Source organism: Bombus huntii, chromosome 2 (genome assembly GCF_024542735.1).
Source record: "Bombus huntii isolate Logan2020A chromosome 2, iyBomHunt1.1, whole genome shotgun sequence".
Taxonomy (NCBI): domain Eukaryota; kingdom Metazoa; phylum Arthropoda; class Insecta; order Hymenoptera; family Apidae; genus Bombus; species Bombus huntii.
This window is the reverse complement of record NC_066239.1, coordinates 11,293,839-11,313,743: the sequence shown is the minus strand read 5'-3', so window position 1 is coordinate 11,313,743 and position 19,905 is coordinate 11,293,839. Positions and strand designations below refer to the sequence as shown.

At 37.5% G+C, this 19,905-nt stretch overlaps 2 protein-coding genes across 8 annotated transcripts in view; one reads left to right on the top strand and one right to left on the bottom strand.

Annotated features, from left to right (window-relative positions):
* Nucleotides 1-11,628, bottom strand: part of LOC126875770 (ankyrin repeat and SAM domain-containing protein 1A-like) — an 83,548-nt gene extending 71,920 nt beyond the window's left edge. For 2 of the 3 annotated variants that reach the window (XR_007693658.1, XM_050638645.1), the window contains exon 1: nucleotides 8,019-11,286. Coding sequence is in view for 2 of the 3 variants with exons in the window: in XM_050638645.1 (XP_050494602.1) it covers nucleotides 8,019-8,125 (107 nt within the window). In the remaining variant the exon portion in view is untranslated. The other variant, XM_050638655.1, reaches the window with a different exon arrangement.
* LOC126875817 (transmembrane 7 superfamily member 3-like) lies at nucleotides 427-19,388 on the top strand. 5 transcript variants are annotated; one of them, XM_050638742.1, is made up of 8 exons: nucleotides 427-702; nucleotides 13,012-13,333; nucleotides 15,077-15,345; nucleotides 16,396-16,567; nucleotides 16,796-16,936; nucleotides 17,387-17,536; nucleotides 18,439-18,699; nucleotides 19,034-19,388. In XM_050638742.1, the coding sequence occupies exons 2-8, from the start codon at nucleotides 13,048-13,050 to the stop codon at nucleotides 19,141-19,143; spliced, it is 1,389 nt and encodes a 462-aa protein (XP_050494699.1). In that variant the 5' UTR covers nucleotides 427-702; nucleotides 13,012-13,047; the 3' UTR covers nucleotides 19,144-19,388. The 5 variants fall into 5 exon arrangements, 4 of the variants coding, with proteins under 4 accessions (XP_050494699.1, XP_050494698.1, XP_050494697.1 ...); XM_050638741.1 differs by having other exon boundaries at nucleotides 12,995-13,333; XM_050638740.1 differs by lacking the exon at nucleotides 427-702 and adding an exon at nucleotides 11,733-11,881 and having other exon boundaries at nucleotides 12,995-13,333.
* The last annotated feature ends 517 nt before the right edge of the window (nucleotides 19,389-19,905 follow it).

The following is a 19,905-nucleotide window of genomic DNA, read 5'->3' as shown; positions in this document are numbered from 1 at the left end:
AGCTCGCAGAGGCAAAGAATCGAGCACTCCGCGCCAACGAGTCACCGTATCGCAGAGCGCAGACAGAGTTAGGTCGCACAATGGGCCTCGCGGACAGGAACAGGTTCGCTAATGAAGCTTCCTGCATCCAACACATGTTCTCATTACTGGCCTTTGTTGCGTTCGTGGTGAGATAAACGTCCGCCACGTTCTGCCCTGGCGCAAACACAATGTAAACGCGCCTTTGGATCCCCTTGGGACCAGTGCGACACCTTCTTTTTCGCACTTTTCTTCCCTGCGTTCACTTTTCTGGATCGCTGATTTTTTGTTGTTAGCATGGTACGATCGCGAGAAGAAGATAGTCGAGCAGTTTCTCGTTATCCCGTGTTCTCTTCTCTTAAGTGGATTTGATTAGCGCCGCTGCAGGCTTGATCATTCAGTCACCGCGCCCCCTTCGAAGCGATGAGAGCCGCACGATCAAAGCCGATCGAATTGGCCGGATTGGATGAACGGTTGTGACGAGACCAGCCGCAAAACGGCGATCGGGATAAGAAAGGGAAGAATTGTTCATTGTCGTTTGATCTCTGACTTTTTTTCGTGTCCGGAGGGATTAGCGAGACAGTGACAGTTGTCAGTGACAGCTTGAAAGTTGTTATACGTATGTTTCTAATTACGAATGATCTTAGAGCATTTGTAGCTTGAGCATAGTATTTGCTACTTTTTGTAAGTATTTTAATTATTACGGTTTTAAGTATTACGGTATTATAAATTTTACATGTATGAAATTATTTTTCATTGAGTATTAGGAAATCTTGATGTTAAATTTCTAATAAGTATCTAAGGTATTAATTAACGCTACGTGGATCACGGTTGAGATTTGACAGATACATATACAATCTGTTAATAGTACTGATAATTCTATATTTTTTACGCAGTTAATAATCAGGTAGATAACTCTAAAAAATGTTTACCCATTAACTAAACAACCTCGCAGCATTATTTTCAAAAAATACATATAAATAAAATCAAATCAGTGGATTTCAGCAAACGTTGAAAAATATACTATTTGTGGGATTTCGAGAGAATCAGCGCTACGGAAAGACAACGTAAGGGAACGCAATATTTATCTAGCTCGATTAATACACATCATAAACGCGAGCAACCGTATTTGCTCAGTTCTCGTGTAATTCCGATATGAAGATAGACTCGTAAAAATATGTATGTTTACCCTCGTCCTTCGAACTGTCGCACACATAACTCTTGTATCGATATTAGAACCTCTCTACGTCACTATCGATATTAAATGACGTTTTTGCCGCACAAATAAAACGCGAATAAAATTGAGAATCACGTTACGTAATATCCATTCAACAATGAACATAACTTCCGACGATTTTTCAGCTTCTAGTTTATATTCCAAATAATTCAACGACCTTATAAATTGGACAAACGAATTAAAACTCAGATGACAAAGACTCGGTTAATTCTAGGTCAATTACATTTACAGTAGCTCGTACGAAAATATTCGAACGCTTGCAAAAATCTTTTACGAATGTATTATGCGTTTTATATACTTTTAAATTCCATATATTCCATACAGTTGAAAAGTCTTTTCTGTCAGTTATTCGCTTTATCGTTATAAAATGAAATAGTCGATGCTCGTGGCGATAATGACTCGGTCTCTGCCGAACGGAGGTTAAGCGGTTCGGTTAAACTTTCGATGAACTGATTATCTGATTTGCAAATCAGAGCAAAAGTCGAGTGTTGTAACAATAAACAATGGCTAATAACGGTTCTTAGCGAGCGATGTAAACCGATATCGACGGTTTGTTGGAAATTGTCCTTCGCAAATATTCAGTAAGCTCAGCGATGTTTATCGAAGCGATAGAACGTCAACAGGCGTGTTTACAACACGATAAAAATTGCACGAATAAATGCGCGAAAACAGCCGTCACCGGTGACGATTTTACTCTTGGCGGTGCAAACAGTTACATATATTCAAAAAAAAAAAAAAAAAATATTAAAATCAGTGGTGTAAAAGTACTTGAAAAATGTACCTATTAATTTCAATTTCGTATATTTTGAATATTATAGATGGATAAAAAAAACGGATTGAATGTAGATAAAATTGAAATACGAACAAGTTTAATAAATATAGAATTAGATTTAGATATAGAATTTATTTTTATTTGAGATAGAAGAGAAGTAACGGTTCTGAATAGATAGGTACGTATACTCTATTTCTTATCTTATACTTCTATCTGGGATTACATAATGATAGAAAGCTTCTTTTCCTTTTTAATGCGATGATTGAAATCTGTGACAAGGCGCAGAAGATAAGAGATCTTTCAATTACAGTAGTAAGAACAAACAATAGTACGATACTGTCTTAAGGACATAACCTCTAACCAGAACAAAGATTCCCAAAAAGTAACCTTAATATATGAATTCCTTAATACGCAAAAAACGGAGTAAACTGGAGCTGATGAATAACATTTTAATGTGTGCTTAATCTGCCTATCTCACTTAATCTGTTCCCGACCCTAAATTCACGTGTATACATATAGTTTAACATAGTTACAGAATACAATTAAAAATCAAAAATAGGATAACAATCGCCAACTAGTTTTATCAGCTATTAACAACAGCTATCAATATTTGTATATATTCACATTGGTATATTCTATATTTTGCACAAATCATTAATGATATTTATATCAGATATAGAATTCAAATCAGGAATAAGCACGGTTAAATTGAACGTAACGTGATCGAAATCCAATACAGTCTGCTGTCGTTACCCATGATCCAACGATACCAGTTCATGATTAAACGATATTCAACCTGAACAAGACAGAGCAGCGACAAAAACAAAAGAACCGGTCATTATTGTCATCGTTTTCCTCGCCTCCGAACAATTTCATTCCGATTCCCTGCGACAAGGCATCGCAGGAAAACTTCCAGTTGGATTTGCCTCATTAACAGGGACGCGCGTTCTGAATCGACGCTTACGTCGCCGAGGCTGGATCAAAGCATCGCATTCAGTTTACCCAAAACAATTACCGCGGGCCGAAGGCCTTTTCTCTGCGGAGGCGCGCGGGGCAGATCAAAGGCAGCCTCCTGGCCGCCGCCGTCGTCGTCGTGGTCGTCATTAAGCAGCGAGACGTCATTAAGCTTTCGGGATAGCGGCACTTTAAATCATCGGCACGCGACGCTTATGTTCATAGGAGGATCGTTCAAGGCATTCGCCACTCGGCAAGGGCAGGCAGCTTACCCGCCACTCGACGAGAGGCCTCTAATCCATTGTATCTAAAGATCAAAAACGAGAGAAACTGTCGATTTTGCCCAACGCAAACTCGCTCTCGACAGAGTCAGAGTCGGGACTCGTTTGTTCTGACGACTCGCAAGCAAAACCGAGAGAGTCAAGTGGCGGGGGTGGCCACCAGGATTCCGGTGGGGCGGCAAGAAAAAGAAACGAACACTCAAGGGTTACGCGAGTGCGCCTCGCAACGCTTGGAAGTTCGAGGAGCTTTTGGCCGAACCAGAAGAATAGGAAAGAGCTAACGCAGAGAGGAGGACGGCACGTGTTGAATTTCCCTCTTTCTTTCTTGCCACCCCCTTTTTCATTCCGTCCGTTTCTCACCCCTCCCCCTCCCCTCCTCTCTGTCCCCGTGTCCGCCTCCGCTACCGCCGACGACTGAGTCCTCTCGCTTGCGCCTTTCTCGCTCTCTTCTGCGGACAGAGCCGCGCGTATTTATTTTCCGCGCCCTAACAACGGGACGGGGGTGGTAGCCGGCTCTCTTCAAGCCGAGTACACACGGAGAAACGACGTAACCCCGACGAACGCGTGTGTATGCACGCCGGAATACCAACTCAGCCGTAGCTTGTACTCATGTGTATACATCAGCGTGCGTGTACATGGTAGAGGACGTTTCAGTTGTAGCGGCCGGCATAAAGTGAATAAGAATGATGAAAGAAATAATTTTTGTTCTTTCTGAGATTTCTTGATGTCAAAGAGACATAAAGACGAGCGATTTATAATGTATGGAATTGACTGTTGCCATTTTTATGAAATTTCAATAAAAATCTAAATAAACAATTAAATGAGCCATACAGAAGTCATATTGATCAGATTAGATTCTAAGATACTCAAATATTGATTGCTACAAACAGTTTGTTGTTGAGTCTCTTCTATCACAGTAAAGAATAATGTGCATTAGGCAATCGAATAAATTGTAGGACGTAGGTTGCTTCGAATAAATTACAATTACCTAACGCTTTGCAAAGCTTTTGCGTAGAAATTTGCTCGTTACTAGACACGGTGCTTACATATTTTCTTATATACCATGTATACCATGAGCTTTCAAAATATAATAACTACGAAGAATGAAATTAAATTTAAGCGCAAACTATTAAAGATAATTCGCTTAGAGAAACGAATCTTAGATCCTTACTATTCTAAGCTTAAATAACATCTAGCTTTAGAAACACCCTATACAAATGTATACGCAAGCACTGTCGGAATGGCCACGCTCGTCTTCCCGTGTCTCTCTCATGTTAGACCAGCCGGGAACGTTTGACTCTTCCTTTCTTTTAGCCAGCCCCTTCTCTCTTTCTCGAACTCTCTCTAGTTGCTTCAGCGAGCCACCAACTCCGTTCTTCCTCGTCTGTCGCACCCTCGACGCCGACTCGCTTGCCCCATTCATCGAGTTTATCCGCTTGCCCAAGTTCCTTAATTAAACCCTGAAGATTGTCTGCAAAAAGGACATCGCCCAGTGCCCTCGACGTCTATGAACATTACGAATTGGACAACGAGGGGACATGAAAGATACAGATAGGTAGCAGGGGAGTGCGGAACCTCGAATGAAAGCACCGTTGCACCGTCTGTCAAGCATCTATAATGGCAATTTCTTGCCGGTTTTAATCAAGACGCCGAACGATCAACGACAAAAATGGCCCGTTTCCTGGGATAATTGTAGTGGACGTTTTTGCCCGGCGACCCCAGACAAATGGAACACGTGTCGGAGAATCGTAAATGCCGATCGAAGGACGTGGGAATCCCATAGACTAGACTGTGGACCTTCTTGGGATCAAATTATTTTCTGACAGATTGCTATAGTTATTTTTAGCCGAAGATCTTTAGCACACCAATTATATATTAAGCTATTTATAATCGCTATAGAAAGGTTGGAAAAGGGTGCTGATAAGTCTGTGTGTATGAGTTACTAACGTGGAACAATGGCTAACAAACGCTAATATCGCGTTAACACTATGATCGCTAGTTTCTATTCACATTGACGTCAAAAGTTAACAAAATGATTAACGAAGTGATTCTTATGTCTGTAGGAAATATGGGTAACTATGAATATTTGATCAGTGTAAAGGTGAAAATGAAAAAGTGCATAAATGGATAAGTAAATGTGTATACTGTGTGCTAATATGTAGTTAGCACTCATGCGGCGCTAGTGTCGCATCATTGATCGTCACAGTGTTAACGAAGCTTAAGTGGTCACTGCAGTTGGAACTAGATGACCTGTACTAGGAAGAATATTGAAGATAAACGATTTAAAGTTTCATGATTGCAGTAGGGTATCGTATTGTAGCAGAGATTTGCTTTCAGTTGAATGTTTAAATGTTTAACTCATTTTGTAATTTATTCAATATCCGTAGTGGTAAATGTCCCCATTCTTCTAGTCATTCTTTTCTTTTTTCTGTTTGTTAACGTCTCATTCTCACAATGCGAAATGACAAAATGTGAAATACGGGATATCACAATTGCATAATAAGTCCTACAATTGAAAAGATGATTCCGCAGCAAGTGTACGTAACGTGAAATAATATTTTTCTATGCGCGGTCTTTGTTTCCAAGAAAGTCGAGTTTGAATATACGTTGAGATGCACACTTGACTTACAATAAACCACGACCTTATGAATGTCCCTCGAGACTTCCATTGTATTTAGATGCAAAGCGAGCAGAATTTGTAGCGTAGGAATGTAACATACAATACATGTCAAACATTAAAATAACTTTTGTCGAGATATAATTTTATCATTCGACAATCTTTTTTCATTCATAAGACAAACACGTTTCATGTAACATAAATAAGTAACGAAATGTACCATTTGAATTTTTAAGCAGAAATTTTATTTCATAGTTTTTTAATTTATCTCTACCGCAAAATCAATTCATATTGTCTTGGACCAGCAACATTTATTTATTATTATCAAGGACAGGTTAATTGTTACGCGATTGAAAATGCAAAATGCTATCATAAAAAATGTAAATAATATTTTAGGATATCAGAAACAAAAGATATTAGGATAATTTTTCTAATGTAACACTCACTTTTAAAAAATATTGATAGACATTAATAATAGGATCATTACGATTGTATTAACTGGGATTATAAAAAATTAATGAACAAGAACAGTAACAGCTAAAACGAAAGAACGGTCGATATCATTGAATTATGCAGTTTTCCCCGCTAATCGACAATCAGAGACCGAGTAATATCAAGGGATAAGTGAACTTCTATTACCTTTCGGTTCCACGGATGGGACTGTGAACGCGCCTTCAAGTCGGAAGAAGAGAGTACAGAGGAGGAAGTCTGGGGGAATCGACCGAGGCTGATTGAAACATGAACGAAAAGTACGAACTAAAAAGAAAAAGAATAAATATACGAACAGAAGAAATGAAAAAAGGAAAAGAAGACACTTGACAAAAATCATAAAATAAGAAAGAAAGAAAGAAATTCTTTCACAAAGAAGGTATCATAGAATAAAATTTCAAAGAGACACGATAATAAAGAAAAAGAACACCGAGTGCAAAAAAATAGATCGCACCAAACTAAGGAAAAAGAAATGAGAATTACAAAAGAATTCAATGGACAAGACAACGAGGGTGCAATAATGTAAAAGGGAATGCCCGTACATATGTGAGACAGTGTTGAACAGGGAATAATCGAAAACAAGAAAAAGAGCACATACGTGACACAGAAGAGGAAATAAGAAGAGAAGCCAGACGACAAAGAGAGAAACAGTAGACACAGGGGCCAAAATGTAGCGAGGGTGAAGACACGCGAGGGCTGTTAGAGCGTCAATCGATAAATTCCTCCGACGTGGAAGAGGGGCCACGATACGTGCTGATGTCGCGAAAAGGTCCTTCCTCGCAAACACTCCAAGTGTCACTCCGGAAAGGTGAGAGAAAAAGAGCGGGGAGGGGAAACTCTCTTCTACTTGCACTTTATGCAGTTTCGCACCCCTCAAGGGAAAAACGGTAGATCTCTGTCTCTCTATATATCTTTCTCTGTCTCTTAAAGGGAGGATCGTCCATCGATCCATGATAGGAACGAATATACAAGGGAGATATCCTCGTCGTGAGAGACTGCCTTGTCTGTCGACTAATTATCCCCTCGTCGATCGTTTAACGCACCGATTCCTCCTTCCGGAGGAGTGGAGAACGAACAAAACATTACAACGATATCGGTCGAGTATAACAGAATCGAGTACTCTCTCTTCAGTAATTCGAAAATTTGATACGATTTTAGAAAGACAACAACGAATCTGATATGAATAGAGACGAAGATCTTAGACGATCTTAGACGAATTTGAATTAACCGCCCTTATGTCGTGACGTGGATAACCTGGTTACAAGGTTCGACGTACAAGAAAATTGAGAAATTGACCTATATGGTGAGTCGAGAGAGAGAGAGAGAGAGAGAGAGAGAGAGAGAGAGAGTAGATAACATGGATATTAGTTTGAAGTGGAATTTTCGAAGGTTGGAAAGTTAGAAAATAGAGTTTCAGTACATTTTAATAAAATAACCTCGATTGATTGGTGATTTTCAAAGATCACATTTCAGTAAGTTAATCTCATGACAAAGACACAATATCGTTTGAATGTAAATTTTTCATATTTTATATTGCACGAGTTTTTTGAAGCATAAACGCATGGCTAAAAATTCAGCCTAAATTCCATGCCTTAACATTCATCCTGGGGATGAAATAAATGAAAACAAGACCGTTGAAATCTTTATTACCTTGAAATCGTCGAAGGGGCTTTATCAGATCCACGGTCATAAATTGAAAAGCAAGTTTCTCGGTGGCAGGGATTCCGAGGCGGGCCAACGGTGTGCCCAAGAGACATCAAAGAGAAGCGAAGTTATCGCGGCCGGGCGATGACGTTAAAAGTTCTGGTTCGCGGGAGACCAAGTCGCCGAAGGCGATGTTTCTATCGAAGGGAAGCCCTTCCCATGGCCTCCGGGGGCCGTGATTAAAATTATTGCCCGACCCAAAGCCAACACGCCGTGCAAACAAAGGATAAACATATTCGCGGGTACCGGTACACTATAAATGGTACGATTAGCATCGCAAAATGTTTCTCGTTTGTCCCGTGAGTGTCGCTGGTATCGCGGAGTAGCGCGCGCGCGGGATGCACAAGCGCGTTTTATATTGCTTTCCTGTGATCTCTTGAAGCGTCAGAGAGGGAACAAAAGATAAAAGAAGACAAGAGAGGCGAAATGAAGCAGGAGAACAGAAACTATAGGAGAGAAAGGGTAAAGAGCTTTGGTGGAGAAAGTTGCCGTGGGCGAGCTTTGTAGTTATGGACAAGTTGCACGACTGCGACTGGTGACGAGCAAAAGGGGCAATTTGTTAGAAGAGGAGCCGAGAAGCGCTTTCGTCGTGATACATTTAGGACTCTGAGCTTGATCCCGACATTCTGTCCTTTTCTCGCCCGATTCGCCGCGTCTTCTCTCGTAGAGAAAAAGAGTGGGAGAAGTGCTTCTTCCCTTCTATTCCTTTCCACTCTATCCCCTCTCTGAACCGACACCCTTCTCTTTCTCTTTCGCCCCGGAAGGTTTTTGCTCCGTGACAATCGGTGTTAAAATGCGTGAATGCACTCGAAACACGCACGCCTGCTTCTACAGGAGCACGCGGCAGAGACCTCTCGAAAACAAACGGTGGTTTCTCTCGTCCCGTAGCCAACGTGACTTAATTAATGAAAGCGTGCGCGAGAAGCATCGACAAAGTCGTCTTTGTCGAGAAGTTCGCGGCACTGGGTCAATACAGACCGCCGCGCCGACCGATCGTTTCGATTAATCGCGCCCCCTACTCATTGATCTGCTTCGACCCGTCGATCGGGTATCGGGTCGGGCAAAGGAATCTATTACGATTCCAAATTCGATTGAGTACGGAGAGCTCGCGATTAGAGAAGTTGACAGTGATTTGTCGAGCGAGTCGATTACATTCCTGGGTGAATTAATTCGCGAGTTACGTGGAACTGGTTTGTTAGCAGTTACGAGCACGTGCACGGTTATTTAGTTGCCGGTTTTTTAAGCCGAGACAGACTAACTAGGAAGGATGACTAAGTTATTAGACCGACTGTTTTTTACACTGAAACGAGATGAACATGGGACTCACTGTTCTCGTGCAGCAGTTATTACGTACATGGAACGCATTAGTCTCTTGGAGAAATGCTTGCCAACGTTATATTGTAGAAAAATCGTATATATATTTTTCAAAACCGATAATAAAAGAAATTAAATTTATTTGAGTTTAGGAAATTTTGTGTAAATAGAATTATATATTTGATATAGTATGTTACAACCTGTTCTATTTACAGAAGTATAATTCAAAATAATATTACTAGTTCAAATTATTAATTTTTTAAACGTCCACATTCCTTCACAAACACATATATACCATATATACCATTATCTGTACTTGTTTATCTAACATAAACTCTTTTTTGCTTTATTTTATCTACTATCGACTGCACAGATTGTTTTTTCGAATATTTATCTAACATAACTGTCTAATATTAGAAAAGCAGTTTTCCATGTTGCTTTTTCAGTATATCCCCTATTAATTTCTAAATCCAATTAACGCAACCACGGAGCAAGGTTCACAAAGGTTATTTCCTTAGACATCACAGAATAAGGACAAAAATATTCGAGCTCAGTCGCGCCATCTTCACCGATCTATCGCGACGAGGTTATCATTGACCCTTGAAAATAAATGAGTACCCAAATAAGCCTGTTTATCTGCTCCCATAAATAGAAAGTAGCAGGATCCGATAAGTCGCGAGGAAACGTAGTCACGTACTTCCAGACTCAGAAGCACAGATCGATCTTTCGTTTTCTCGTCGGTTTTAACTCGTTAATTTAATTAACTGTTACCGCGTAAAGTAACAACAAGCTCTCCTTAAATGGAACGTTAAAGGAATTGCGCATCTAGCCGCTAAAACGTTCGATACGAATTTTAATAATTGATAGTGAACTCAGGGTTGTGCGTCCATATCGTAACGCATCTTGGCATGTATCGTCGTACACACAGCAAACGCGTCGGCAGGGTGATTCATGGTCACGGTGAAATCATGAATAATCACTGGACAATAACGTGGGTAACACGCGCATACGGGAGCATTATTCTACTCTACAGATATTCAGAGCAAAACTGATTACGCTCGGTAAAATTATGATGCCCGCGTTTAGTTCCACGCGGCGATTGTATAATATGTTACAGGGAAAATGCTGGATTATTAAGCGTTGCGCGGTAAAAAGGTAGCCCGGAGGATACGGGAATTCGTATTCGAACGACGGCTATTGCAGTTTTTATAAAACACGCACAGTGATTCCAATTACGGACCATGAGACACGAAATTGGTCGTCTATTAAAAATATATCACACTATCGGTGAAAGACGTGTAGAGGATAATTACAATGTTAAAAAAAAATGAAAAAAGAGGAAGGGGAAAAAGATAATAATAACAATACAGCACCGTTGGTTGCAATAAGGTTCGTTCGCTTAATTAATATGAAAACTATCGAACGGAACAGATTCCCGGTATTAACGGTACAAACGGCGGGACACGCTCCACGAGTTTCTCTCTGGCAAACTGTCGGAATTAATTGAAAAAATGCAGCGATCAATCGAGCGTAGGTAATTTAACGCAGGTACCGGTACGAGTAATGACTCGTCCACATCCGTTTATGCCCAAAACACAGTTATCTGTACTTAATTAATTGAGCAAACACGGAAGTGCTCGAAGGATCAGATGAAAGGAAACAATCGGATGTACAGTCAATACCGTATAAACACTTTATCATCGAAGCACGAATGATCAGTAGCTGCAATTCGAAAAGAACGTGGACACGTAACACTAATCTCTCGATGAATTGACAGACATCGGGGCAATTTTTCATATAATTGAGGCAATACGGTGTATACGAAATCAAAGGTATCGCGTAAAACACGTTATAGAATGCATAAACGGGAAAAGAAGCAAGGAAAAGCAAAGTCTGGTACGGTGACACCCACCTTGCCAGTGGACCACTCCTCTTCGCTCGTTGACCCAAAATCTTCTCGACCACGGTGACATTTCCGCTTCTCGCTGCCTCCAGCAGCTCCTGGTCCTTCCCCATGGTCCATTTACACTGTAATCAAAGTCTGGTGTTCACTTGCACACTTGTCAATTTCTGTTTTTACTATGATTACTCGCGTTTCATTGATCCAGCGTGGCCATCTTGGGCCGACTGCGTCGCCACCTTGCGGTCACTTCGCGAAATAACCGCGACACACGGTAGCGCGAGAGAGAAGAGAGTACTCGGGCAGACTATGATTGGCTATTCGAGAGCAAGATAGAACGACGGTAGCCGAGACTCGAAGTATACCGTGCTCAGGCATGTAGCCGACTGTCAAGTACCAGCTGTTGCGCCGTACTGATTTTCCGTGGCTTCACGCCGACTCGGCTTTGCGGCAATTTAATCGAATAAGTGTGTCACGCGGCTCGTAACTCTGATCGACATGAACCGCACTTTTGTCGGAGAGCTGTTAATCTTTCTGTTACTCACCATTGGCAGCTTAGCTAGGGAAAAACCATCAGATACACTATCTCTCACTGGTAAGCACACATAACCTCAAAGTACAATAGCGCGTCTTGATGATCTTTTTCGTACGTAATTCTTCAGCTGGCTGAAAACTTTCATCGTTAAACGCTGTTAAAACGATTTCAAACATGAAACGAATTAATTTCGTCGATCGTGTTTATATTCTTCGGTAAACAGGACATTTAGAGATAAAGGAATTTTAGATTGTTTTCGTACAGCATAACCTTTTATGTTGATGTAAATACGGGGTTATTAATAATACTTATCTGGAATATTAAATTTTTTGTTGTCGGGGGAGATACGAAACTATAATGAAATAAGTTAAGTTAGTTAAAAAGTATGTTGTGTGTATAGATTAAGTTGTTAAAGATTGTTTTTTAATTGTACTTTCTATTTATTGTGTAAAATTATTTAAATAGAACAATAAGATAGAACAATATATGAATAATAGTATATAGAAATAAAAGAATAGAAATTGTAAATGTAAGATAAGATAAAAGAGTTGAAGTAAGAAAGAAGAATGAAAGTGAGATTTTAATAAAAGTATTTTTACTTGAAGATACTTTTTACATACATTTACTCTAATTTTTATACTATCATGTTTATTTTTAAATGTAGCTGAATATTTTAGATATATTTATCATCTTTCATCAATACAATGCGATAAGAAACTAAATATACTTATGTTTAGATAGTGATAAATACAGTTATACTTAGAGATAATCAAACCATTATAGTTTTTGAAAAAACATTTGCTTAATAATCAAACACACACACACACACACACACACACACACACACATATATATATATATATCGATATGACCAACAAGCTTGTTTAGCATTTATATGATATTGTACTAATTTCACTAATAGATATACACAAAAGTTTTTGTCATCCCAATTGCTATCTGATATAAGCAAAACACGTAAGAATATCAAAACTATTGCAAGAGAAATGAGCTTCTATTCATCATATGTAGAAACAAAATCTAAATCAGAATAATATTATAATTTATTTCTCTTGGAAATAGGATTCTATAGAATTGTTTCAACGTAACATAACAAATCATTGCTACGAAGAACTAGTGAAGAAATGTAAATATAATGTATGATACATTTTACAGATGGAAGTGTGTTACAGGTGAATTTAACTAATCTCCATGATTCTGTGCCATACATGAGACAAGTATCTATCAAAGCCAGTAGCAATGCAACATTTAATATAATCAACATTTCCTCCAACGCTTCTTTCATTATCTTTCAAATTCATACCTACCAACACAATGTCACGCTGTCTTATGATAAAGATTATCTTAATAAAATTTCAAACAAAAGCGTATTTGGATCAAACATTGGCCTTTTCTCTAGGCTAACCAAGAACATAGTAACGCAACTATTCGTGAAAAACGATAATGTCCACGACGTTAATGGTCTACTCGCTGTTGTTGCTTACCACAATAAAGGTGAGTACCATCGCTTGTAACGCATAAACTTGTCGATAAGAACTATTGTTCTATTGTTCCCTATATTACAAATCTTTAAAGCTTAACATACGTAATATTCATTGTTACGCAAATCAAATTTCAAGTATTAGGTTGTTCCAAAAGTTTCTTTCGTTTTATAAGGAAATAATAGATATAGTAGTAAAACAAAATGGGTCATATATAATTTAATAAAATTACATAAAATTAAAAATATCGTACGTCAATTATTTCCTTATAAAACGAAATAAACTTTTGGGACAACCTAATATACATTTATAACATAGAACTGAACGAGAATCGATAATACATAGTAGGGATCATGTTATAAACTACTGGTTCAGATATAACACTGTAAACTCGACGTTTCGAGCAATATAAAACGATATACAGGGTGACCAATTTACTATTGTCGTAACATTAAAACACCTTTACCTAGAAATATTTGTATAAAATATTAAAAATTAATTCAACAAATTAAAGGAAGAAAAATTTCAATATTCATTAATAAAGACTTTTTTCAAAAGAAACGTCAATTCTGCTTTAAAATTCTTTTATACTCTCGCTGCATGCCTGATTATTAATCCTATTTTACAAAATATCCAAATAATAACATTTGTTAATCCTTGTATGTTATATTTATAACTCCGAATTCCATGTAAATATACTTAAAAATCTGCTCTTGTCGAAATAGCGACCTGTCGATGTCCTATGAGCCTTATTGTTAGCATTATACCCATTATTTTCTTCGCGAGTGGTCACAATTCGCACATCATCAGTACGTGCACCACACTGATGCGATACAAAGAGATTAAAAATGGCTTTCAATGACTCTACACTCCTTAGTCCTCGTACTCGTCTATAGAGTATCACGTCACAAAGAAAGGAACGTATTCGATAAAAGCGACCCTCACACCTCGTGTTATTTTATCCTGATGTACTTGATATCCTATGTAGTACAGTTGTATTAAGTAGATTCCAATTTGGCATTTTCTTTTTATTAATTGTTGACTACTTTGTGATATTTTCATGTTTCAGCATTTAATATTATACGGGCTGTGAAATTTATCCTAATTTTATTATCTGATATATTTTTCTCGTAGCCAATGTATAAAGAAATTTCTCTCATGAAATTCCTATAGGTTTACTTGCATAATATGATGAAATGATATTCACCTTATTAAAAAAGATCGGATTATAGCATGTGAGAACACCTGTGTAATCTTTGTTCCTCCTTAACACCTCCACATGAATTGAAAATTATATGCGAGACCCAGATACTACAAATAACATAGTACATATTAATAGAAATAATGTTTCTTCGCATATCGAAGATAAAATACTTTAGTAAAATTAAGTGGCATCTAAGGAAAATTAATATATTAAATATATGAATATAAAACATATTTATCTTCATAGACTTTACATACACAAAAATTAAAAGATGTAATTAGAATCGTTAAAATCAGATGCACCGATTTTTCCTACACTTAAAACATTTTGAATACCATTTCTAACAATTCCAACTATCTGATATGGCATGATCTAAAGTTGGTGGAACGTATTTCCTGCAATCGCGACCTCTAAAGTGATAATAGTTAACGGCCCAGCCTGTATATCGTCGTCTGTTCCGTTTCGTATACAGACACGAAGCGGGTTCGATAATAAATTTCCCATTGCAAAGAACGATCAATCCTGTCCATCAGTTCATTGTTCTCTCCGCAGCACCCATACCGGGTGGATGCAACATGGAATTCAATACAGAGATCGCGCCGTACGCGAGCGTGCAGACACTCGACACGATGGTGATCGTCGACGTGCAACCCGCCTCGGTACCGTTGAACGACAGCGCAAAGCTCACTTGCGAAAAAAATCCTGTGGAAGTCGAGATGTATCAGATATTCCTGAATGAGCAGGACTTCAGTATCAATAGTTATTTTACGGCTATCACAAGCATGCTGACTGTTACGGATATTAAGGAAAAGGGAGTAAAGGTACTTACTGGAAGATTTTCAACTTCTATTCAGTGATTTATTTATTATATTGCATATATTTCTGAAACTGCAAATATGGAAGTGTTGTTCAATTTGATTCTAGGGTTTGGTTATATTGTATTGATGGAATAAATAATATTTAATCAGGAATAAATTATGTTTAAGTTGTAATCAGATTGGAAATTAATTCTATGTAGCATATTCGATATTATCAGTGGTGTCAAGGGTTTATTTATTGCCAAAATTTTTGTGACTTACATATGAAAGTTGTTAGTTTTCAGAAATCTCTTTTTGATTCTTATTTTTTCAATGTTTCCTTTTTATTCATTCTTTAATTTATTCATAGAGAAAAGTTTAGTGATGTACTTTTCTTCTAAGAGGATAATGACGGTTAACTGCATAAAAATTATGTGCAAGAAGAATCTGGACTTTTTTATGATTAACGACACAGCAACAGCAAAAATTCATGCCCAACTGTCAATTTAACGATCCGATTAATTCATTCGGTTGCTGTAATATGTTTGAGCGAAATTTACTTTCAAACCTTCGAAAACATGTTTATTCCACTGGTCGAATTGTAAATAACTGCCATCTTGAATACTAGATTAGGAAGAAAAATAATTTTTCCTTCGATGAACGATATTCGTTTTGATTAACTGAACACTTTAATTTTTAATAATTACTTTAACTATCCACGCAAAACATGTATGCAAAAGTTAGTCGATTTAAAGGACGAAGTACAATTAAAGGTTCAAAATAGTTTTATTAAATCGTTAAACAGAATTATACAATTTTATTATAATACTGTTGTAATTACACTTACAAATAAAGTATACTTTTGATTAATCATTAATTAGTTGATTAATCCAACATTGTATGCCAAAAGTAACAATGAAACATGATATTAAATTATTATTATTGATAACAATTTCATGTACATAATTAATCAAACGTGCACTCGCGTAATATATTCAAACATTTTCAGATATCAAATGAATGCATGTAAATCGAGGCTTACAATTCTAATGTGAAAAAAATTTTGTCCAATAGGTAGCGAATCCGGTGATTTCCTCTCCGATAAGGCGAGTGTTCAGCGCGTACACCGGAGTTGGCTCCGTTTACGTCGCACTGGCTACTTATGGGAAATATTCCGCGGCCTACGTGCCATCATTTTCATACGCCTGTCATCCCACAATCGATCCGGCCTCCTGTGACGTTTTACGTACGTATTTTATTACGCATACAAAAATCACATGAATAAAACATGATAAGTCTATGTTTTAATATTAATGTCACTTGATGCCTAAAAAGGTGTATTTTGTAATTAATCAAATAGTAGTTTTACGGAGAAAATCGTTTAACTTGTCATGTTTTCTTTTGTGCTTTTCACATATAAAAATTATTGTTAGTATCGCGAGAAATAATCATTATATTTGATGCTTTCTTCCAGCCAATTTACTTTCCAAGATCGTCTGCGCTTTCTGTTTCTTCGTCGGATTGTTATCAATATGCTTCGGGCACCATCACCTTAAAGCCGATATGGCACTGCCGGTATTTTTCACTGGAACCGTGATTGGTTACGCTGCAGTGGGTATGTATTAACAATAACATAATACATCATTCGACTTTCCCTCGAACTCCTGCTTTCTATTTTCCAACGATAAGCAAATGATATTATTATTTTTGTTTGATGAAAACTTTGCAGAACTACCATGTTAATAATTATACATACATCGCTTCACAAAGTAATAAAGATTTTAAAAAATTCAGTAAAAGATGACAATAAAAAATACAAGGATTATAAACAATATTAGTTACACATCTACTATATTTTTATGTCGATTAAGTACAGGGAAAACTAAAAATAATACGCCGTCAGAAATGACAAAAGTATAAGGTTTTTCTCTTATTAAATTTACGTAACGAAATTCCTTTGTCCACAATCCGATTCTGCGATACAGAGAATTGCATTCTACAATAATCAATATCCAAATGTAACAAGTTCATCTAATATGTAACGATCGTATCCCGTATGTTGCAGGGGATATTTTAATCGCCATGGGAATAGGCCTGTGTTTCACGATATTCTGGTTGCTGTGCCTGTCGTACCTCCCAATTGTCTTTAGCGGGATAATGTTTAACATGACGCTGGGCTTCCTCTTCGCGTGTATCGCTTACTTTCTGTCCCCGGGTACGGAAGAGGTTCCCGGAAATCCATTTCCAAACGAAAGGCCGGTAAACGTATCCGGAAATAAATGCCGTATCCGTGCACGCCGTTCGAGGAAAGATCACAAGGAGTGTAGTAAATTATAGGAAAATAATGAATCGCCGGCTTAAAAGCGGGCGAGAGGAGTAACGCGAAAAGAAAAGGGGGTGAGAGGCAGAAAGAGAGATGGAGAGAGAGAGAGGGAGAGAGAGAAAGGGAGAGCTCACCGCCCCCGAAGTTAGTTGGAGTTTGGCGAAGGGATGAAGCATAGTCAGAGAGTCCCCCTGTAGCTTTTATCAATGTTGTTCGCTCATGTGGAAACTTCGTCTGCCGAATCCCCCTATGCAGCAGTGGCGGGCATTCGCGTTACCTCCTACCTTTCTCACCATAACCATCCTCCATCACTATCGCATACACACGCATAGACACTTACACGATAAAAATCATCACGTAGAGAAAAGCTCACACATAGACCAACTCCCTGCGCGAACTCCCACGAACCGATCTAACCAGCTTGAAAGATTCGCATTTACCTAATTGTGTCCCTTGTATTTATTTAGCTCCGGGACCTATTTAGATTACACGGTCTATGCATGCGTAACTGCACGGAGCATCGGTCCCGATTTACCCTGTCGACAGATGATCGACTTGGTCACCCTCTCTCTGTTCACCGTGTTCGTCTTTGGCATAGTTTGATTACATTCTCCGTGGTTTATGTAATTAGCGTGAAGATATGGTTACAACGGTAAAGGTCTTGTTTTTTTTATCTTTCGAAGTGTTTCTATATAATAACGATAGCGATAGGCGTTTGGAAATGGGATTCGTGAACTACTTTTGCAAAAATAGGTGAGTTATATAATGATGTTTACGTTTCGATGCTTTTACAGATTCGTTTATAATTCTGCAAAACGACTGGATATTTTGGTCGCTGTTCATGACCTTGGCCCTTAGTGTGAGTTTGATCATGACTATAATATTTCAATTTGGCTTTGTCATCACGTGTTCCATAATCGCGTCCTTCATGGTAATCCTGCCATTTGATTATTGGACTGGTTCTGCTCTGAAATATATTGTAATAAATATCATAAGAAGGATAACCGTCGAGGGTTTCAATTCAGCCGCAGTCCGACCACCATCTGAAGCTAATGGTATCACGTTTTATATATTTATACCTTACTGTTCATTACTTGAGAGTAATTACACTCTGTTCAAATTCTATTGTTTGCTCAATATCACTTTCGATTATCAATATCGCAAATAATCACTTGTATTTGTTAACTTTTGAAAAGTATACTTATATATTATATTATGCTTTAATCGTTAACCATTTGCAACTTGCCACACTCGATATTATATATTCTTTTAGAAATGTTGAGCAATCAATAGAAATTTGAGATAAGCTATAATTAAAACTGATCTTTAAATTAGTGAAAATAGTAGTTATTTCATAGAAATTTTTCAAGCAATATGCTACCGTTTCAGATATAGCCCTGATCATATTCTGGTCATGTTTGGTGCTATATCGTATCTGGAAGCAATGGTGCAAACTAGGTGTACTAGATCTGGCGGAAAGAACTCCATTACTTCGCTGAACATTTAAAAAAAAGCCGAAAATTAGGTTTATAGCCATAGACATATATATACATATATAATGTAACAAAGCCAATCAACTTTGCAATGTTCCATATACAAAATTTATATACGAAATAAATTTCAAACGAATTTTTATATCGCGTTATTGTGATTTAAATGAAATGTAACTTACTGTTAATAGCTTATGTGATATAATCATTACTAAATAATGGTATATAATAATAAGTACGTTTATATAAATATACTTGGTGTTTGTTTTATTAACAATATAACCATATATTTATTTTGAAGAGTAAATACGACGTACAATACATACTTAAACATTCAGACAAAATGAACGTTCTGAAGTAACACTTACACCCTTTGTTTCCTTCATCTGTCAAATAAATGTTATTATAGCCCTTAATAAATAAAATGTTATTTATTACGAGTGACGAAGAATGGCATTTAAATAAATAACAAATAAATAACAATTGATTTGCTTCATCAGAAGTCAACTCAGAAGTTTATCGGAAATTTAGAAAGAAATTTATCAGAAATCAGAGGTTTATTTAAAAACACGTGATATAACGAATAATTGTGGCAACTTTTATTCTTAAAATGTTCAAGGAAACGGTAAAAATGCAGATAAGAAAGCAATTTCTTGCAATATGATATAATTTTGAATTTTAAAATTGCTCTCTAAAATCTTCAAGCTCTAAGACATAATTCATACACTCAGAGTACAAACACTAGGAAGGATCAGGTTCAGAGGACAACAG